Below are 23,916 nucleotides of genomic sequence, written 5' to 3'. Positions count from 1 at the left end.
TGATTTAATACATTAAATATACAATAAAATAGTTCATAAACATTTTATATAAAGTAGACTGTGATTTGCTGTAGCCAATTAGTGTTTGCCCTTCATGACAAGTGTAAGTGTGACAGGTCCAGTGTAAGTTTACAAATTCAGAGGTCATTTAACACACATCTCAACATATTTTGCACTGAAACAAAGGTGTGGTCAATAAATATTTTGGTAAAAGGGAAAACACTGTGCCTTGCATTAAAATGTAATTTCAACGTTTTTATTTATATTTTGTGCCACATGTAATTTCACATTCGTGCTGTATCATTTACATTCATACAGTAAGCTCTACTTTTGACACCACCGCACATTTTAGTGCAAGCACTTTAATATTTATTTTTAGATGCTGCAGTTTCACTTTAATAAGCTTAAACTTTAATACATATCAGCAATACATCCAGTTTTTTCTAACTAATTTCAAGGGATTTACTCAAGGATTTGTATCTTCCTTGCACCACTGTCAATCAATGACAAGCTACCATGTTGTTGTTATCATTCATCATTAGAGGTTTAAAAGAAATGAAAGAGGATTTGCAGTAATCTATTGTGCAGCTGGTATTTTTCTGCCATGTGACATATACCTAATGGTTTTATCTTGAAATTTAAAGCGGCTTAATAGACAGAATTATTTGGAAAAGCATATTATTACAAGTTAATTTGTGTGTGGGTGTTGTCGTATAACGACAGTTAAGCCACTGTCTTAAAAACTGTCTTGCAGTGGTTGCAGCTGAGTTATGTTTGCAATATAAGTGTACTCCATTAGGACTTACCCAGCCCTCCAGCAACAATCACCCTTCCACCGAGACAGCCAGCAACAAAGTCTGCCCTTTTCTCCCTCATCCGAGAGCTCCTTGTGGGCTTCAGCCAAACACCTACACATAGGTTCAAAAGTGCAAAGGTCAGACCACAAAAGGGACATGTGAGAAGAGAAGGTAAAGGTTAAAAACAATTAAATTAAAAGGTATGAATCAGTTTATTCAGAGAAGTGTATTTCGTATGATTTCGTATGATTCCAAAGAAAACTGGCAAAACTGGAAAAATCTAGCAAAGCAAAATGTTTATAGCTCCTTTCACACTCAAAACCCAAGACATTATTGGTATACTTTTACTGGTAATGTTCAGGCTTTGCATAATTCACATATGTAGTCCTCAAACTTTTGTTTTTCCAGTCTCACACACACATACACACACACGTAGAAGGCAGGATACACCCTGGACAAAGTGTCCAACTGGCCTGACGGCGTGTCTTTAAAGGAAACCGGAGCATCCAGAGCATGCACACAAACAACTCCACACAGAAAGAACCCTGGTCACCCAGCCAGGGGGGATATAGGTCTCGTATTGGCAAATTGCTGGGTCAACTTTATAATTTTTTTGGCTCAGGCTTCTGTTCACTTATCTCTATCCAGTTTAATTACTGTTGAACTCTCAGGTGTGAAAGGAGAATGTTTTGTTTTTACAGTTAAGTCTTCAGTTTACCAATGAGAAAAAAGTCACAGTAGTGCTTTGAAATAAAGGAACTGGTGGCCTTCCATGTTGAGGATGTCAATTCCTGTTTACCCAGACTTTCATGGCAAAGGGTTGCACGTGAGAGTTCCGCAAAGTTTTTCTGATAAAAGTATCCAACTAATGTCCTGGGTTTGAAGCGGGAAAAGAGCTTGTGATGATTGATTGTGATGAAGCTTGCACAATACTGACCAGCGGGAAATCCATTACTTGTGGGCTACATAAGGTCTATAGCTCTAATTCAAACTGAAGCAATTGACACTAAATACATCTTGGCTCGATGTGAAAACTGTGTAAAATGTGTAGATTTTTCAAACTATTCCTTCAGTCATTATCTGCAGTGGTGCTCAGACGAGAATGAATGGTCAGAGTGAAATGGTTTGTCTGTGATTTAGCCATCCAGCAGGAACATGTCACTTCTGCTTGTTTGACTGCATCTGTCAGAGTGTATATGGAGAGCTCTGTGCTGATAGGAGGGTGTGCACTGCGGAATGATCTAATAACGATGGCCATAAAGCAAAATGAGTTGAAGGGGCAGTGGATGCAGAGGAGTCAAAAAGAGTCCAGCCACACGACCTCAATCTGCTCTCAGCCATAAAGCCCAACTGATGAACACATACTGAATAAAACTGCAGAATGGCCCTGAGGCCTGCCTGGCTGTCTATCTGTCCATCTTTGAGACCCTCAGACACTTTGACTGTTGTCTAAGGTTGCTGTCTGCTGTCAGCACTGATACTGTACTGTCACTTTTAACTCATCTGTTCTAACACTAGATTCTAACTATCCAAAGTCCACTAAGCCCACTTTCTTGCCCAATATCAGTAACGTTTGTGAAGTTTTCTCTTTTCCTGGGCAGTCAGGAAATACTTTTGTTAGCTGGTCCAGGTGCCAGTGTTCAAATAGTGAATAACTGTTCAGGTGTTCATAAAGTTGCATTGAGGGAGATTGGGGAAAAAATAATGGATCATAACAGGAATGGCACACATTCGTCTTGATATTCATTGTGTCTTGATGTTTAGTAAAGTTTTCACTCTATATTTAATTCATCATATTAATAATTTTTCTACATTATATTATACATGTTGTCATTGTCCCAAATAAACCCCAAAAATATGTATCTATATCACAGGAACAGAAGAAGACTAAGACACTCTTAACTTTCAGTGTAAAGTTAATGTAGCAATTTTAATTTTAAAGAATTTCTCTAAGTCCATTCCGTTAAATCCCAGTCAAGTTCTTAACATAGGCATCTTCATTTCTCTATCATAAAATGTACTCCCGCAATTTTTTTCTCTTATGCAATCCTGAAAACACAAACATTGTGCTTTACTGGCCATTATACCAGCTATACATGCTGGAAGGGCGGCAACTACGCATGTCGCTTCTATCTAGAGTCATGTAGAAAATACACTCCTGTGATGTTTTCACTTGCAAAATCAAACAAAAAACAGAAAAAAATCATCATCATCGTTAACCGCTCAGTCCAGATAGGGTCATGGTAGCACTTGAGAGAGCAGAGAATCCCAGATGACCCTGTCCCCCGCAACTTTTTGTCCCCCGCGTACACCCCTACCGGGAGACATCCAGGGGGCATCTGGATCTGATCCCTGAATCACCTCAGCTGGCTCCTCTCAATGCAGAGTCTACTCTGAGCTCCTCCCAGGTGACTGAGCTCCTCACTCTATCAAATAGAGTGTAGTTCGCCACCCTACAAAGAAAGCTCATTTCCGCTGCTTTTATTCATGATCTCGTTCTTTCGGTCGTTACCCACAGCTCATGACCATAGGTGAGTGTTGGGATGTAGACCGACCGGTAAACAGAGAGCTTAGCCTTTTGGCTCAGCTCCCTCTTTACCTCTATAGTCCGGTACAGTGACCGCATTACTGCTGCCGCCTGTCCCAGCCTGCGGCCAATCTCAACATACCTCTTCCCATCACTCATGAACAAGACCCCAAGGTACTTAAACTCCTCCACCTGGGGCAGGTCCTTTCCCCTTACCTGTAGTGGGCATGCCATCCTTTTCCGGGCTAAGACCATGGACTCAGACTTGGAGGTGCTGACCCGCATACCAACCGCTTCAGCTGCAAACCTCTCCAGTGAGTGCTGGAGGCATCCATGTGATTCAGCCAAAAGAAAAACATCATCTGCAAATAGCAGAGATGCCACCCTCCAGCCTCCACACATAATGCCCTCCTGACCCTGGCTACGTCCTGACACTCTGTTCATGAATATCATGAACAGGAGTGGAGACAGGGCACAACCCTGGCGGAGTCCACACTAACACTGAAAGGGTCCAACTTAATGCTGAGTATACAGACACAGCTCTCACTCTGGGAGTACAGAGATTGAATGGCCCAGAGTAGTATCTCCGGCACCCCATACTTCCGGAGGACCTCCCACAAGATATCCTGTGGAACATGGTCATAAGCCTTCTCCAAGTCCACCAAACATATGGAGACTGGGTTGGCAAACTCCCATGCCCCCTCAACAATCTGTGAGAGGGTGAAAAGCTGGTCCATTGTTCCATGGCTGGGATGGAATCCACATTGTTCCTCCTCAATCTGAGGTTCAACTATTGGTCGAAGTTTCCTTTTCAGCTGCCATCAATGCAGCTGCCACCTTTTTTGCCTGTCGGTACCTATCTGCTGAATCGGGAGTCCTTTGGGCCAACCAGATGGTGATCAGTTGACAGCTCAATGCCTCTCTTCACCTGAGTGTGGTCATATGGTCCCAAGTCAGATGAAACGACAACAAAGTCGATCATTGACCTTTGACCCAAGGAGCTCTGGTACCCTGTACACTTATGAACATCCTTGTGCTCGAACTTGGTGTTCGTTATAGACAATCCATGCCTGGCACAGAAGTCCAGTAACAATTCACCATTCGGGTTTATATTGGGCAGGTACGTTCTTCCCAATCACGCCTCTACAGGTCTCCCAGTCATTGCCAACGTGAGCATTGATGTCTCCCAGTAAGACTATTTAGTCTGTAGCCGGGACCCTTTACAGAACCCCGCCCACTCGCTCCAAGTATATAAATATATATATATATATATATATATATATATATATATATATATGTATGTATGTATATGTATGGACACAGAGAGCGAAAGGTACACCCTGGGCAAAGTGTCCAACTGGCCTGACTGCAGGTCTTTGGACGGACTGTGGGAGGAATCCGGAGCACCCAGAGGAAACCCCCAGAGACACTGGGAGAACATGCACACAGACAGCTCCACACAGAAAGGACCCTGGCTTGTGATGATTTAGCCATGAAGCTTGTACAGAACTAACTGGTGGGAAATAAGCTTCCATTACCTGTGGGCTACATAAGGTCTATAGCTCTAATTAAAATCTAAGCAATCTTCAGACACTAAATACATCTTGGCTTCGATGTGAAAACAGTATAAAATGTGTAGATTTTTCACCAAACTATTCCTTCAGTCATTATCTGCAGTGGTGCTCAGACGAGAATGAGAGTAATTATTCAGAGTGAAATGGTTTGTCTGTGATTTAGCCATCCAGCAGGAACATGTCACTTCTGCTTGTTTGACTGCATCTGTCAGAGTGTATATGGAAAGCTCTGTGCTGACAGGAGAGTGTGCACTGCGGAACGATCTAATAATGGTGGCCATAAAGCAAAATGAGCAGAAGGGGCAGTGGATGCAGAGGAGTCAAAAAGAGTCCAGCCACACGACCTCAATCTGCTCTCAGCCATAAAGCCCAACTGATGAACACATACTGAATAAAACTGCAGAATGGCCCTGAGGCCTGCCTGGCTGTCTCTATATCTTTGTGAGACCCTCAGACACGTTGGCTGTTGTTTGAGGTTGCTGTCTGCTGTCAGCACTGATACTGTACTGTCACTTTTAACTCATCTGTTCCAACACTAGATTTTAACTGTCCAGAGTCCACTAAGCCCACTCCCTTGCTCAATATCAGTCACATTTTTGAAGTCTTCTCTTTTCCTGGGCAATCAGGACTTTTGTATTCACTCCAAAAGTGTGGATGAGTGATCAAATACTTTTGCTGACTGGTTAGGGTGCCAGTGTTCAAATAGTGAATAACTGTTCAGATATTCATAAAGTTGCACTGAGGGAGATCAGGGAAAAAACAATGGATCATAAAAGGAATGGCACAAACTCATTATGAGGTTGTGTACTGATGTTTAGTAAAGTTCTCACTGTATATTTGATTCATCATTTTAATTATTTCTCTACATTATTTTTCTAAAACACAAATACATGTTGTCATCATCACCCCCCCCCAAAAAAATGTATCTATAACACAGCAACATGACAAGGCAAAGACACTCCTAACTTTGAATCTAAAGTTAATGTAGCAGTTTTCATTCTGAGTAATTTAAAAAAATTTCTGTAGGTCCATTCAAATTTACATACCACATAAAAAAAATGGCTGCTGCCAATAATGTAGGGATTATATGCTGCCAACTGGATAAAAGTTTAAGGGGAAGTAAGATATAATTATTAATTATACTTATAATTAATAATGTATTACCAAGTTCCCAAGTTAAGTGAATCAAAGATATCAAAATCAATGAGAATCAGTGTTGGGGTTAACATGGTTACAGTAATGTGATTATTTCATCTTGTAACAAAGTTTAGATTAAAATCTTGTAATGGCATTATGATAAGAAATTTCATTACTTGCATTACTCATAGGCCTCTGAAAGAAGAATATTCGCAACATGTATTAATCATACATTTTCTCTCTTTGGCTCTCCCTGTCTCTGAGTATCAGCATAACAATTTGAATGAAAAGTTTTGAATTTCTGAGTATTTGGTTGGTCCCCCTTTTGCTCTAATGACAGCCTACAGTTGAGCTGGCATGGACTTCACAGGTTTGTACCTGATAAGTACATCAAATGCAGCTGAAATTCATCTGGTCACAGACTTTAATGGAAGAGATAAGACTAACAAAAAATTGACCGTTTTGTACAATGGTCTCAACATGGTCAGTGCTACAAATAGTGCAGAATCAGCTCAAAATTCAAACATTTTCTTTATGTTCTTTATTTAATGAAAAAAATCACAGAATTTCAATATGGTCTCAAACTTTTGGAATATATATACACACACACACACACACACAAAACACACACACACACATATATTTTTAAGAGATATTTCTGAAGATATTAAGATACATAATAGGATAATGTACAGAACTGTGCGAAAGTCTTAGGCACCCAAGACACATTTTCAAAATCTATTTATTTGTGTAGCTTGTTTATTTGCTGAGAAAAGTGTTAATATTTGAATAAACACTGCTTCAGTAAATTGTGCTCATGATGTAATTAATGATATTAACAAGTCTCTGTGGCGGCTGTGAACGTGTCAAGGAAAAATATGGACCCAAGAAATCTTTGTTACTTTGTATTGTTGTTTATTTGAATTATCAATATGACTTTATTCTAATGTATATTGCGATAAACTTACTGCTGAAGTAAATTGTTTAAAAATTTGCTTAGATGCCTAAAACGTTCACACAGTACTGTACATAATATTATATAATATAATTATATATATGTGTGTGTGTATATATATATATATATATATATATATATATATATATATATATACACTGCTCAAAAAAGGGAACACTCAAATAACACATCCTAGATCTGAATGAATGAAATATTCTCACTGAGTACTTTGTTCTGTGCTGACAACAAAATCACACAAAAATCATCAATGGAAATCAAATTTATTAACCAATAGAGGCCTGGATTTGGAGTCACACACAAAATTAAAGTGGAAAAACACACGACAGGCTGATCCAACTTTGATGTAATGTCCTTAAAACAAGTCAAAATGAGGCTCAGTATTGTGTGTGGCCTCCACGTGCTTGTATGACCTCCCTACAACGCCTGGGCATGCTCCTGATGAGGTGGTGGATGGTCTCCTGAGGGATCTCCTCCCAGACCTGGACTAAAGCATCCACCAACTCCTGGACAGTCTGTGGTGCATTGTGGCGTTGGTGGATGGAGCGAGACATGATGTCCCAGATGTGCTCAATTGGATTCAGGTCTGGGGAACGGGCGGGCCAGTCCATAGCTTCAATGCCTTCATCTTGCAGGAACTGCTGACACACTCCACATGAGGTCTAGCATTGTCCTGCATTAGGAGGAACCCAGGGCCAACCGCACCAGCATATGGTCTCACAAGGAGCCTCAGGATCTCATCCCGGTACCTAATGGCAGTCAGGCTACCTCTGCGAGCACATGGAGGGCTGTGCAGCCCTCCAAAGAAATGCCACCCCACACCATTACTGACCCACTGCCAAATCGGTCATGCTGAAGGATGTTGCAGGCAGCAGCTCGCTCTCCACGGCGTCTCCAGACTCTGTCACGTCTGTCACGTGCTCAGTGTGAACCTGCTTTCATCTGTGAAGAGCACAGGGCACCAGTGGCGAATTTGCCAATCCTGGTGTCCTCTGGCAAATGCCAAGCGTCCTGCACAGTGTTGGGCTGTGAGCACAACCCCCATCTGTGGACGTCGGGCCCTCATACCATCCTCATGGAGTCGGTTTCTAACCGTTTGTGCAGACACATGCACATTTGTGGCCTGCTGGAGGTCATTTTGCAGGGCTCTGGCAGTGCTCCTCCTGTTCCTCCTTGCAAAAAGGCGGAGGTAGCTGTCCTGCTGCTGGGTTGTTGCCCTCCTACGGCCTCCTCCACGCCTCTGGACACTATGCTGACAGACACAGCAAACCTTCTTGCCACAGCTCGCATTGATGTGCCATCCTGGATGAGCTGCACTACCTAAGGCACTTGTGTGGGTTGTAGAGTCTGTCGCATGCTACCACGAGTGTGAAAGCACCACCAACATTCAAAAGTGACCAAAACATCAGCCAGAAAGCATCGGTACTGAGAAGTGGTCTGTGGTCCCCACCTGCAGAACTACTCCTTTATTGAGTGTGTCTAGCTAATTGCCAATAATTTCCACCTGTTGTCTATTCCATTTGCACAACAGCATATGAAATTGATTGTCAATCAGTGTTGCTTCCTAAGTGGACAGTTTGATTTCACAGAGGTTATGGAGTTATATTGTATTGTTTAAGTGTTCCCTTTATTTTTTTGAGCAGTATATATATATATATATATATATATATATATATATATATATATATATATATATATATATATATATATAAATAAATAAATATCTGTCCTTGCTCTTGTATGTCATTTGTGTGTATGTGTGCTCCCTGCTAAAATGAAACTGCTGGATAAAGATCACTGTGCTGAAGAACACTGAACAGGCCAAACTAAATATTTATTCAGGAACAACTCTGCAAGCACTACATTTTAGTTACAAAGATTTTATTTCGAGACAGCTGTTTGTTGATCATTTCTGCTGGCTATTTTCTTTCAAATAGCATCAGCCATTCATAAAGTTACTTAGCATAACTGGCTGTGTCTTGTTTAAAGGCAGCCATGCAGACAGATACACGCTAGTGTTATAAAGTAATGCAGACCTAATCAAGTAAAGAAATGAGATTACCGTTTCCAGCAAGTAATGAGCAAAGTAATTCCACTACAGTTTGAGAGAAGCAAGTAGTTATTTGTAATGGGATGCGTTTTATGTTGCTATGCCAACGTTAGTTCATCATGTCCTGTGCCTCATACTTTGCTGGCTGAGACATCTTTCTTTCCTTTCACAAAATGTCAAACCTCTTTCTCTCTCTCTCCTTCTGTAAGCTTGCCCATAACAGGATGCTGGCTCATGCATTGGAAAGTAGAGGAACACACCAGGGACGCAGTTATACTCAATAAGACCTTCCCAGATGCTGTTTGTCACAAAACATCAAACAAGCTACATCTGGAACATCTTGCCCTTCTCTCCCTCTCTGTGTCTCTCTCTCTAGATCTAGGCTGAAAGTCTCTCCATGGTAACAGAGGAAAGAGGCGAGAGTCGTAGCTGCAGTTGATGTGCTCCACATGGGTGAGATGAGTCAACAGCCCCCCGAGACAAGACCCCTGCCAGACATCACAATCTGTGGAGCCACTATGTGCCCAATCTTTTTCACTCTCTCTCTTTGTATCTCTATCTGTGTTTTTCTATATGACTGGGAAATGTGATCAAACACAGCTGTTTCAGTTTTGGACAGTTCTCTTTTTTATGTCTATTGTTTATCACAAAAGTAGATGTGGACGATTTAGCAAGCAGACACGCTCAATTACAGAGCAAATTGTTCTCAGGATTCAAGAGCTTTGAAAGAAAATCATTGGTGGGTGTTTCATCTGTAGTTAGGCAGGATAACCCCAAGGGTGTTCCGGCCACTGAAACAAGTACTCAGAGCTTCCTTATCTCAAGCCAAACAGTGTGCTTTGGTTAATCATAATGAACATGGGCCATTAACAAATCCAAAGATTCAATGCTTTTGTCTTTGTCAAAGGCACATGACGAATATTGCCACAGGTGAGTTCTCCGTTTTAGTAAAAATGGGCTGCCAAATACTGGCACCAACATATGGCACAGTAGCGATAGCAGTCTACTTTAGTGTTCTGTAATCTACTCTGTATTAAGATTATACAGAACCTGAATGCAGAACAGCATGAATAATTACATTATAATAGTGTATTGTGGAAGACTACTCCTGGGAGCATCAGGGCTAGACAAACATTTATTACTGTGATACAGCATTGCAGAACTTTATGAATTATTCATTTAAAATAAATTGTACAAAAATCTATACAACTGGGTAGCAAAGGACAAATATATCAGAATACATTTAAGAATACTTCGTATGCAGGATTTTTTGTAAAGCAGTATATACAGGGCTGGACACTGCCTATTGCCCAGTTCCCAGTGCCACAACATTTCACATTTTGGGCACTAAAATGCAGAGCCTGTGGCCTGAGTAGCTAATTGCATTTTTTCATTCTTTTTCCTTTTTAACAAACCTGTTTGGTCAGAGATGGAACTAATCGAACAAGGCAAATCAGATTTTATCTGAATTCATCAATTATAACCACTGTAGGCTATACATGAGTGATAATGCTGGTGATCAGAAATGTTTGCTAATATCACTATGAAATAAGAACATCACCCTTGTGTGGTGTACAGGTTTGTGAGACCCATTCTCAATGTTCACCAAAAAAAATATATGCAATGTATTATTATTTCAACCTCAGATTCTTGGCCTTTTTCTGTGAAGAACATATAAAATAGTACATTATCAGTGACTTCACACTGTACACCCCCCCCAATTTATATTACAAATGTGATGATAGAGTGAACCTGCTGGCAATAGAAGTGTGGAGGTGTTGTGTCCTTCACTCTGTTCTCCTCCTACATGACCTGCTGTTTGTGTGTGTGTCTCGCTGTGTGTATATGTTTGTATGTGTGCATGTGTGTGAGGATGGACAACATGGAAAGGCTGCTGACTGGCTAGCTGCTAAAGGAGAACCCTGCGCTGGCCATTTGTTGCTGGACATTTTAAACACCTGGTATTTTTATGTAAATTGTTATGGCTGTATTGATTTAAAAAAAAACAATAATGCAGTGAGTTCACCAGACCACTGAGTAACACATCAACACCACACAAGGGTTTGGGGCAGTCATGGGCTGGAGGTTAGGGATCTGGCCCTGTGACCGGAAGGTTGCCGGTTCGATCCCCAGGGCCGACAGTCCATGACTGAGGTGTCCTTGAGCAAGACACCTAACCCCCAACTGCCCCCCGGGCGCCGTGGATAAGGCTGCCCACTGCTCCGGGCAAGTGTGTGCTCACTGCCCCCTAGTGTGTGTGTTCACTAGTGTGTATGTGATGTTTCACTTCACGGATGGGTTAAATGCGGAGGTGGAATTTCCCTGGTTGTGGGATCAAAAAAAGTATCACTAAATACCATAAGATGTTAAATAAACTGACGTGCACTAACCTAAAAGTACTTACTGAAATAACTTAGATCAGATGACGTCAGGACGGACAAAATTGGCAGGAGAAAAGCACAAAAGCATTGTTAACATGTTAACATATTTGTATTATTCTGGAAACAAATTCTCAGTTTGGACTGCAAAAGTCAATGGCTTGGTGGCCCTAGTGGTCGGAGCAAATATTTGCATCTGCCAATCTGAGTAATTTGTCTTACTTTTTTTCTACTTTATTTTACAATCTCCTCTACAGAGGAGATTCTTTTTAAAAAGATGATCTTGTAAGTATCTGCCAAAGAGGTTGATTATACTTCCTAAGATTAATGTAAAGCTCAAACAATGACTAATTAAATGCAAATTTAATTTATTGGTTAGTTTAATTTATTTAATTAAATTATTTAATTTAATTTATTGGTTACTAACAAAAAAAGGAATTGTTAGATGACAAGTGGAGGCATAAACACAAGCATGTACTACCCTACTAAGGTCTTGATATTTTTAGGAATGTTTTATTTTTAATGTTCTGGAAACACCAGTTCCCTGGTATGCATTAAAGATGACTTCATTAAATTTTCATAAAAATCTCCAGTACATGTTAGAAGTATTCAGATGCATTTACTGCATGAGCAAAAACAGCTGAAGCATCAGTGTTTAGTAGAATGTTCTGCACATTTTCATATGCGGTGCACCTGGAAAAAACTCTGATAAGTCTGGTCTGTTTATGAATAAAAATCATGCACTGCCAATTAAGCGTTGTTTGTTAAAGTAGTATAAAAAATGAGGACTGTTATGTTCTAATATTCCTGGGGTTTGATCAAACTCGTGATTACTCGAGTGGAAGCATCATTGAAATCTGTTTGTAACTCATTTATCTCATTTAAGGCTGATGGAAAAACGTGGCTATTTCTGCTGTTTAATCTGCTGTGATTTTCTTTGGAAATCTCTCAGTGCTGTTGCATTTATTTGATATGCAAAGAATGTGATCTAACAAAGCTGAAAATGCCTACTTTTTATTTAGTTTGTCTCATACAACATTTTTGAACAAGGAAATGTATGAATAGGATATGTCATGCATCACTTCACCTTATTTTTTTTTTAAATCACAGTGCATCCAGCAATAAAGGAAGCATCATGCATCTTTTATATAGTGACAGATTCAACATTCTGGCTAATGTGAATATAAAAATGCCATAACTCCTCTGGGAGATTTAAACAAGGGGCCATCACTAAATTCTCAGAATGGATCACAGACAAGATGTTCAGTTGGATAGGATTAATGAAAAATGCTGTTAATCACTGTTCTGGATGTACTGATGACACCACAAACATGCTTAATGAACCTTACTGCCATCATATCACCCACTCCTAGATCTAATGTATCAAAGGCATTTGATAAACACACATGTTCTACATGAAAATCATCTCCCATAGTGACACGTAAAAACAAAAGTTTTTATCCATGTGTGCTGAATCATAATCACCAGTCTATTTTTCCAGTGACATTTAATGTTTCCTGCTTTTTTCTGAGTGACTGTTTAGTTACAAAACAATTCTCACAATTTTGCAATTTTTCTCTGAGGTCCAAATCAGCAAAGACATGCTAATGTAGCTACTAAGTAATGGAAGTTTATATTCCACCACTTAGCAATTGCCAGCAATTTGTGTGGTCTTCATATTGTGCCTCCAGGGGAGATTCGATAAAAACATCAATGAATTCTGTTACATGGCACTAAACACTCCTCTCAACCCGAACACAAAGGAGAGAAGATTTCTATCATATTGAATAACTTGGAGACATGAATTCTTCATGCAGTGACAAGGATATTAGAGCCTGAAGGTTTCATTTAACCTTATCTCAGTGAGATGCTGTAAGGGGATTTAAACCCACAAACCAACAGTTATGAGACAACTGTTACCGTTATGATTGGCATCCCTCATTCAGACCAGAGCACAAAGAACTGCACTGTACAGTTCAGCTGTATTAGTCATGTTAAAGCCTGATTTTTGTCTGTTATGTCCTTTTTAATAGACAACAGTACATCATGCAATATCAGTCTATTTTACCATAAATATTATGAACTGTGTTAAACAGAACTATTGAAATCATTCCCATTATCACCCATTTCATAGTTTGAAATCTAACTGGATCATCTCTTGACCTCAAAACAAATGTATTTAAGGTGTATTGTGACACCCCTAGTCCCTATTACAGTTCTCAATATTATCTGAATTCTTCATATAACTCACCACTATGAATATTTGTTCTCTTTCAAATTATCAGATACAATGTATTTCAGTGCAGTCTGGTGGAGTTCTCAGAAGCACTGAGTGAGTGTACGGAGGGGCAAAAAGAGAGAGAAAGAAAGATTCATGTCTCTAATGGTGTTCTCCTCATTCCATTGAACACGGTTAATGAACCACTGGCATTTGACAGAAGACTCTTGGTAAACTCATTGATGATAAGAAAGTGAGAAAACAATTGCAGATCTCTCTCTTGCTCATACACGTACACAAACCCAGAGAGAGAGAGAGAGAGAGAGAGAGAGAGAGAGAGAGAGAGAGAGAGAGAGCGCACAATGCAGGCTGCTGGTGGCTCGTGAAGCCCAGCAAACACATTGTGGCTGGGCTGACCCATGTAAAGTGTCCAGCACCTCAGCGCCAGAGAAGCTTATTGGGACAGATATACGGTGCAGCCCTTTGAAACAAGCTGCTGATAGCATGTAAATGAAAAAAGAGTAGACAGCAAAGAGAGAGAGACAGACAAAGCGAGAGAGAGAGAGAGCAAAATAGAAGTAAAGGGAGGAAAGGAGACAGGGTTAAGCAGCCATAGACAATTTCCATCTCCCTCTTCCCCTGCTGAAATCTCCAGATAAATTGGCTGAAATTGCCACTGCCTCGATGCTGAGACTGCATGTGTGTGTATGTGTGTGTGTGTGTGTGTGTGTGTGTATTTCTCTTGCTCTTTCCCTATCTCTGAGTGCAGAGTGTCTGTTGGAATGAGGGAGAGATATACACAGATAAACCTATGGCAGCAGGACCCTTTCATAAAGATTCAATAAAAAACATCAAGGAATGTTTTTACATGACACTTTAGAGTTCACTCAACTCTAACACAAAAATGAGAAGGCTTCTGTCATATTGTAATAACTTTGAGACATGATTTCTTCATGCAGTTACAAGGATATTACAGCCCCTGGGTTTCATTTAACCTTTTTTCTCTGAGATGTCACAAAAGGATTTAAATCCATAGCCTTATGGTTATGAGACCACTGTTACTACAGCAAAGAACCAACAGAACCATTCAGGAGGTAAAGTTAATAGGAATATACCAGCCAGACTTGCTAATTTAGCTAACAGGCCTGTGCCAGTAACAGAATCCTCCTTTTAAAGTAATTGTGTTAAACTGTTAAAACCAGGATTTGCGGGAGTTGAGAGTGAGAGTGAAGGTGTATTTTTTTCCCTTTGCTTTCCGTTGTATTTTTTATTTTCACAAAGTGTTTGCACACTTTTCCTACCAGTAATTTTTAGAGGGACTCAGAAGTGGACACGGAAGCAAAGTGACAGTGTGCGAGTTAAAGCTTAAACTCTGTCAAATAAAAGAACATAATAAAGCCGTTTAGTAAAAATGTGGTTGTAGCATATTATTATATTATTATAGCTATAGTAATCTAGTTAGAAAGAAAGGAACTGTGACAGTTATACAAACTTTATAGCCCAAGACTGTTTAGCCTTAAGCTGTTTGACCTGATGTCCACACTGTCGTAAAAACCAGTACTGTTCAGGTACATTTTGTTCATCAAAGTACAAGCAATGTAAATGGACTCAAAGGTACAACAATTGTCTTAAGGTAAAACTGTGTACAGTAAATAAGTTTTAGAGACACCCTACACACACTTTCTCAGGGTAATGGGGCATATTTGTACTTTTTCACAACCACACATTTTAAAATAGAGAAAAGTCTGGAGTCAGTGCCATTTTATATTGTCAATGAAATTTAATAAAGCAACTGCAATGGAATATGTTCCCAAATTAAAAGTACTGAAGATATACCCTTGAGGGCACCACCATAGTGATGTGAGGGGTACCACCCTCGTGACAGTACCTTTTTTTGAGAGTGCAGTTGTACGGGAGCTGAAACATGGCATGGCATTTTGTGCATATATAACTGCCTGCAGCAACAAATGCATTCAACCACCATAGCTCAGCAGCCGCATTTCTAAAGCTATCTCATCTATGTTAGGTACAATAAATGTGGTACTAATGTAGGATATCACACCATTCAACATGGTTAAAAGTCACATGGGTCTGTCACCATAGTAACTCAGTAAACCATTACCCAGCATAGGCCTAGTAATTAACAAAGAACATAAACAAATATTCACCAGTAAGTGTGATATTTTAATAATACTAATGCATGGCCATTTAGCTTCTTTCACTGTAAGCAAAGTTAGCCTTTAAATGGTTTCTCTCTAAACAGACACCAACTCGCCTCCTCGAAATTCATACGCATCTGTAATACCCAAAAGGCCTTCACGATTCGCTTCTGTTACAATCTGAAATGATAGGAACTGGCAGCAAGTGCTTGTAGCCTTATTTTAATGGGTTCAACAGATTTAGTAAAAAAGAAAATCGGTTCAAATCCTGGACAGTTAGCAACCAAAGCTGTTCTGTACTTGCAAAACTAAAAAGAGAGCATCTGCAAAGACCCTGCACATGTAAACTAAAATATACATAAGTAGTCATATGTCATTACAGTCTTGAAAAATAAACACTTCACATTTACTATGACGTATTATTCTCTGCTCTTTCTCAGAGCATAGTCACAGCTGTGCTTCTCCACTCTCTCTTTCTCTTTCTCTCTCTATGTGGAGCAGGAGATGTGCTGATTGACAGGTCTGCAGGCTCAGAAAAATGACCCAGCTGGAAATGAGAACCTGTGTTTATTTAAAGCCGACAAATCAATCATCTTTGACACACACACCCCCACATACCCACCCACACATACGCATACACTTACAGACACATGCACACACACCTGTACACACACCCATACACATATACACACAGGTACACTGACACCTGGACACACAAAGAGTTAAATAAGGACTGCGCAATGTATTATAATAAACAAGTAATGTTTAGCGCAAAATCGACCTCTGCAGTACTCATGTTGCAGAAGGCTGCAGTGCAATACGCCCTCAAACGAATCACATGTATTTTACTCACTGGGCCAATGTTGCACACCCTCCAGAAGAAAGCGTTCCCCGTAGACTTGCACTGATTTTTGCAGATTTTAAAATGTCCCTCTGTTTAAGATAGACAGCTGATTCAGATGTACTTTTTATTTTCTGCTGAGAAAAACAACTGATATTTTTTAATATGATGCATTTTTATGCAAAAAAAAATTTGTTTTGTCAAATTTCATAAACATAATGCTAATTTTCAGTAGTGCATCTATGGGAGTTATTATATGTCATAAGCAGCAAGGTAACCAAGGTTTAAATTCAATTCTCCATGCTGGAGAACTTCTCCATGAAGGAATGCTTAGCCTGGTTTAGACTTTTTATTTCATTTACATGCAGTTTGTAACTGAAAACATAGATTTTATGCATTTTCTGCAGTTCTAGGTTGCACAATCTATCAAAAAACGAGTCGATTTTCCAAGATAATACATATATTTTTTAAAAACTTCCAATTAAACACACCTTTTCTGATACCCAAACAAAGCTTTATGGCCATTAAATTACTTCTAGATATACATATAGACTCACTGGCCACTTTATTAGGTAGAATGGTCCGAAAAAGAGAAAATATGCAGTTGTGTGGAAGAAAATGCCTTGTTGATGTGAGAGGTCAGAGGAGAATGGGCAGACTGGTTCGAGATGATAGAAAGGGAACAGTAACTCAAATAACCAACCAAAATCTCTGAGGAATTTTTCCAACACCTTGTTGAAAGTATGCCACGAAGAATTAAGGCAGACAGGTGTACCTAATAATGTGGCCGGTGAGTGTATATGTGCAGATACATCCATCCCTTTGAAACCACGGAACAGGCTGCCTAGCCTTGGTTATATTAGAAAAAACTTTAATATGGATACTTATGAAATGTCTTGTTAGAGCTCATAATCTGGATATTGCTGTAGGAAAATGCAATAGACCTCAGCATTTTTGTTAAATCTGCATTGTTTAAACTTGTTGACATGGTGTCCATAGACAAGCATTCATTTTACAGCGCAAGGTGGAAGTACATGTATGATGTCCAAGTGGCTTTACTTCGCTGTGTTTATACTCACATTACCAGCAACCTAGTTCTCTGTATCTGTAAATTTACTGTGAGCTGTGAGCATCCTGTCCAATCATGGATCCTGATGAGCGTTTCTGTAGATGTTTTGATGAATCAAGGTATTCATGTAATCCAACAAAGGTCAATTATTTTGGTCAGTCTTTAATCATGTCAGGTTATTGATTCAGCAATGTATTTAAAAACTGTGCATCACAGTCATGGTTTGTACCTGTAGTACTAGTATTCTGTTCATATTGTACAGCAACATGCATTCTAAGCTGCTGTTATGACAAATCTTCTGTTATGTGGACCTACATAATAAATTACTGAATATACACTGGACTGCTAGTTAAGAACATAATCATACAGCATGAATCAAAGCAATGTTATGTCTACCCTCAATTCATATCACCTCATATTGCGAACTGTTAGCTTTGATTATAACTCTCCAATAGAGTCAATCTAGACAAAGTGCATGTTTTATCACTCACAAAGCTCAAGGGAATGAGCTGCTCTTCAGCCCTAATAAATCTTCATGCTCTCTCCTTTCACAGTGGAGATGCACTCTGGGATTGATTTAAGTGGATCAATGGGCTAATCCATGGTCATCTTGCGTAGAGCTGTGCACTGGGTTAGACCTGCCCTGAAGTGTGCTAAGCAGCGGCGTTTGGGTTCCATATGGTCAGGGCTGGTCAAAGTTTTTGAAGCGTGGAAGTTAAGAAAAGGGAACAATAAAGTGGTCTAGAAATGCAAAAGAAGAGGGGTGCCAGAGAAGAGGGACTGAGTGAGAGGAGAGAAGGAGGAACATACTGCGACACACATGCTGACATTCACACTGTGAGCACCTAAATACAGTGATGTCACCTCTAAAACAGCGGGAGATCACCTCAGTGTTCTGCAGTGGAGGCTCACAGGTCCACATTCTTTCTCTGTGGGTTTGACATTGTACACCTGCTCAGGATGTACAGATGGTAAAAACTGAAGCTGCCTCCTCATATGATCAGAAAACAAACTAAAGTATTTGTAATCATTTGCACTGATGTTGGAACAAATTTTGACAGCACTAACCAGTATAACTGTAAAATACATACATAACACAAGTGTGACACAAATTAACCAGACATCAAGAACTACTAATTAATGCTTTAAGCCAATGCAAAATGTGGCTATTTATATATTTTAATTTGCTCTTCTCCATTAATCAAGTGGTTTCTCAATGGGTCATTCTACAGAAACGTCCACTTTTCTATCTATCCATTAGATCCACTGATGTTACTGATCATCATTGGTGTTACACCCCAGAAAGGCAACACCAGAGACATTTTTAATGAAAAATGTATTTTACAAAATGGCTGCTACAGAGCATCAAACCACATGTTGTCAATCATGGAAAATCCACTAAAATATGTCATTTACTACATTTGTGTTCTAATTTTTCACAATTACCTAAGAATAAAATAGGTCATACCAACAACCTCAACTAAAAGCTTCATATGAAATCATGAGAAAATCTCTGATAACTGAAAGACACAGTGGACTTACCATGTGCTTTTCTTTATAGATCCTCAAAAAACAGGTAAAGAAAATCAAGTGATGTCATCAGAGTGTTTTTTGCTACACAGTAACACCAGCGACACGACTCCTGGAGACCACAACTTTCATTCTATATTTTAGAATTTTTATTTGGCATCTGTTTTCATTTAATTCATATCTTTCACAGTCAAGTATAGATGACTGCTGTTAAAATGGCACAAAAATGCGTGAGGATGAGCATTTCTGTGATGCTTGGAATTCTACATAACTGATTTAAAACTCAATATTGCTAAATTGATGGCTCAAGAGGGTGTAATTGTTAAAATAACATAATGTTGTATTTTAAAATCTAAATAAATTGTAACCCTAACATGTTTTTGAGTGTAATATAGCTGCAATAACTGTATGTTCCCATACAGTGACTCCAATGCTCTTGCTGCATTTATTCAATATATAAAGAACATAATCTAGCACACCAACAATTCATACAACCCCAATTCCAATGAAGTTGGGACGTTGTGTAAAACATAAATTAAAACAGAATATGATGATTTGCAAATCCTTTCCAATCTATATTCAATTGAACACACTACAAAGGCAAGATATTTAATGTTCAAATGGATAAACTTTATTGTTTTTTGCAAATATTCACTCATTTTGAATTTGAGGGGCAACAAAAGACTGGGAAAGTTGAGGAATGCTCAAAAAACACCTGTTTGGAACATTCCACAGGTGAACAGGTTAATTGGAGTATAAAGGGAGCATCCCTGAAAGGCTCAGTCGCTCACAAGCAAGGATGGGGCGAGGTTCACCACTTTGTGAAAAACTGTGCGAGCAAATAGTCCAACAGTTTATAAACAACGTTTCTCAACATGCAATTGCAATTTAGGGCTTTCATCATTTACAGTCCATAATATCATCAAAAGATTCAGAGAATCTGGAGAACTCTCTGCAAGTAAGGCAGAAAACCAACATTGAATGCACGTGACCTTCGATCCCTCAGGTGGCACCGCAATAAAAACCGACATAATTCTGTAACGGATATTCCCACATGGGCTCAGGAACACTTCAGAAAACCATTGTCAGTAAACACAGTTCATCGCTCCATCTACAAGTGCAAGTTAAAACTCTGCCATGCAAAGCCAAAGCCATATATCAACAACACCCAGAAACGCTGCCGGCTTCTCTGGGCCGGAGCTCATCTGAGATGGACTGATGCAAAGTGGAAAAGTGTCCTGTGGTCCAAAGAGGAAAAGGACTGTCCAGATTGTTATCAGCGCAAAGTTCAAAAGCCAGCATCTGTGATGTTGTGGGGGTGTGTTAGTGCCCATGGCATGGGTAACTTGCACATCTGTGAAGGCACCATTAATGCTGAAAGTTACATACAGGTTTTGGCGCAACATCTGCTGCCATCCAAGCAACGTCTTTTTCAGGGGCGTCCCTGCTTTTTTCAGCAAGACAATGCCAAGCCACATTCTTCATGTGTTACAACAGTGTGGCTTCATAGTAAAAGAGTGCAGGTACTAGACTGGCCTGCCTGCAGTCCAGACCTCTCTCCCATTGAAAATGTGTGGCGCATTATGAAGTGCAAAATACGACAACAGAGACCCCGGACTGTTGAGCAACTGAAGTTGTACATCAAGCAAGAATGGGAAAGAATTCCACCTACAAAGCTTCAACAATTAGTGTCCTCAGTTCCCAAATGCTTATTGAGTGTTGTTAAAAGGAAAGGTGGTGTAACACAGTGGTAAACACGCCCCTGTCCCAACTTCTTTTGAACGTGTTGCAGGCATCAAATTCAAAATGAGTGGATATTTGCAAAAAACAATAAAGTTTATCCATTTGAACATTAAATATCTTGTCTTTGTAGTGTATTCATTTGAATATAGGTTGAAAAGGATTTGCAAATCATCATATTGTTTTTATTTATGTTTTACACAATGTCCCAACTTCATTGGAATTGGGGTTGTATATTTTAAATGCATTTTTGAACAAGAAAACACATGAACAAAATTGAATTATTTTACTCTGATTAAACAAAACAACAACAGGCACTTACCATCTGAAGTGCACTCTAAGAAGCTTGCGTACTCACTCAGAAGAAATCATAGCCAGTGATACACTCCGCTTGATAAGGTTAACTTGAGAAATATATATATAGAAATATAACAAAAAAGAAGCACAAACTGACAGCTATTTTGGTGCAGTTAGAACTGTGATGGGATGTCACTAAACATCAATTAAATGTTTAAATTCTCAACAACAATACCAGCACAAATGATGATTCTGACAGCAAAAATGCAACATGAACAATAAGAAATACCTTTAATCATTTGTCTGGTTATATGGATTGAAAAATGCACAAAAATGGCATGTTTACACTTGCCATACACTGATATCAAAAGGTCCCCAAAAAACCAGCATCGCAACAGCAGCCATCACAGCTAATGACTGAACATCGACCTGCCAGGGCACACTCCGATACCAGCAGCCCCGCTACAAAGGCTAACATGGTAATGAGGCTCTGCTCTCTACTTACAGACACACAGGAGCAGCTAATAAAGCAGAACATGACTATCAGCGCTAACATCAGCATGTTATGCAACCCCAAAAGCAACAAAATTCAGCAGCTTCATGCATCTCCGTGTACATCACTGAAGGTAATCCACTTTTGATGTTCCATTCAGAGACTTAGTTCACTGTATTCACTTCTAACTCTAGGCTATGTTCTACATGTGTAGTCACAGTTACTCCCCATCAGATGTAGCAACGTGCCACCATTTTCAGTTAGGTTTAGTTTCTGCTGATACAGAGTACAGAAACTGATTGGACTTATTAAATATTTTATTTTGGTAAAAGTTGTGTTCTGCTTCACAAATGAAACCATTTTTGATCCTTAAGAACACCTATTTGTGTTTATTAACTAATTATAAATAATATTTACCAGTATACAATGGATTTCTTGCCTTTATCTGGGCCTGAGACCATGCTGCTGTCTGTTGCAGCTGACCAGCAAAGACGCACAATAGGTGGAGCTAGTGCACACACTGTCCCAGCTAGTAGGCTGCTATGCTAAAGGCTAAACCAAGGCCTTAGATATATCTGCACATATCATTCAGTAGCATGTGCATGTCACAAATCGATTCGTAGTATTGGTATCACCACTGACAATACCAATACTGTATTTAAGTGCTGGTATTGCCAGCTATACTGATACGATGTTAGTGCAACCATAACTCTGATACTTGGTTAGCTAAGTAGGGTATGATAGTTAGGATGCTTAACTCCCTACTCTATTGCAATAAGGAAGTAAGTAATTTTTATTTCTATAGCATATTTAAAACTACTGACATTGCACCAAAGTGTCAAAGACATAAAAGAAGAAGTTAAAGATAAAAACAATACACAACATTTACATTATGTTTACATAACACGGATATTCTTATCTAGAGTGACTTACAATCATCATTATACAGAGGTAGGTGAAAGTAGTATTAGAAGTCTTACCCAAGGGTTCATATTGGTACTTTCCCATTCAGGGGATTGAACCCCAGTCTGTAGAGGTCACAGAGGTGATAACCACTACACCACTAATCAAAACTAAGCACAAAAGAAACATTAGAAAAGAAAAAACATCAGACAAAAATTAAAAACAAAGTAAGGAAAAACAGAAAAGGCTCACAGAAAAAAAGCAATGTTGACGTTTGAGGTTGTTATGTAACGATCAGTTATGAACACAGATCCTGTTTCATCAGCTGTTCTTTGTGTGAAGGTAGTTGTGTCTCCTTTGTAATTTTGTTTACCTAATTAATCCCTGCTGTCAGGCCTAGTTTCAGCAGAGCACAGTAGTATAGGACACACAGACAGCTGCTCTCAGGGTGCTGGCAAGAAACGATGATGCTGAATCATGATAACCTGGAGCCATTAGCTGATGGGGCAAATTTAGCATCCTAATTCACTTACTGCTGCTCGCTGTCTGCTGCAGTCATTCCCAGACACCTTGATTTACTGTCTGCTATTTATCCTGATGTAATTTTGCTGGCTAGATTCTTGCTGCCCTGTGAGTTAATAAATTATTCTATGCCTGAGGTCATCTTTCCCCCTGGCCTATGCTTTAAAATTACGGTGGCAACAAGCACGAGCCTCTTATGCAATGTTCCTCCTTTGGGTAAAGGAAAATAAAAGCACTAACTTCATCATCGCGTGAACTATCTGTCTCTCACTGCCAGGCAGCACACAGCCTGAAAGTATTTATGGGAACATTCTTGTACTTTCAGCTTCACTTTAGTTTAATCAGATGCTTTTGATTTAGCTAAGACACACTGAGATGCAAAACATGTCTATTTATGTATAATTGCAGCCCAAAGCTGTGCATCACCCTATGGGGTAGTTAAATATGTATAAACATCTCTAAAGACTGCCTGCTGAGTTAGACCTTCACTGGTATTAGCAAATTTAGCTATGCTAAAGAAGTTAATCAGGGAGGTGCACCATCTGTAAAAGACTATCATTATAAATCACGCCCAATGTTTGAGTCAATGCAAGAAGTTTCACTCTTTTACAGTAGCAGTTTGTAAGGAGGTGTAACTAGCTAATTGTTTTCCTCACCAGTCAGTGGATATGTATGGCTAAATCTCTGTGCGCTGCTAAGTGTCCATGA

General features: G+C 39.4%; 1 protein-coding gene across 1 annotated transcript in view; it reads right to left on the bottom strand.

The window, feature by feature from the left end:
- Positions 1 to 23,916, bottom strand: part of LOC108436323 (kelch domain-containing protein 8B) — a 124,352-nt gene that overhangs the window by 13,550 nt on the left and 86,886 nt on the right. Inside the window, exon 6 of the mRNA XM_017712744.2 lies at positions 807 to 908. Coding sequence (XP_017568233.1) covers positions 807 to 908 — 102 coding nt within the window. The remainder of the gene's footprint in view (positions 1 to 806; positions 909 to 23,916) is intronic.

Source organism: Pygocentrus nattereri, chromosome 9 (assembly GCF_015220715.1).
Source record: "Pygocentrus nattereri isolate fPygNat1 chromosome 9, fPygNat1.pri, whole genome shotgun sequence".
NCBI lineage: Eukaryota > Metazoa > Chordata > Actinopteri > Characiformes > Serrasalmidae > Pygocentrus > Pygocentrus nattereri.
The sequence above is the reverse complement of the archived record's forward strand: the minus strand, read 5'-3'. Positions and strand labels throughout refer to the sequence as shown.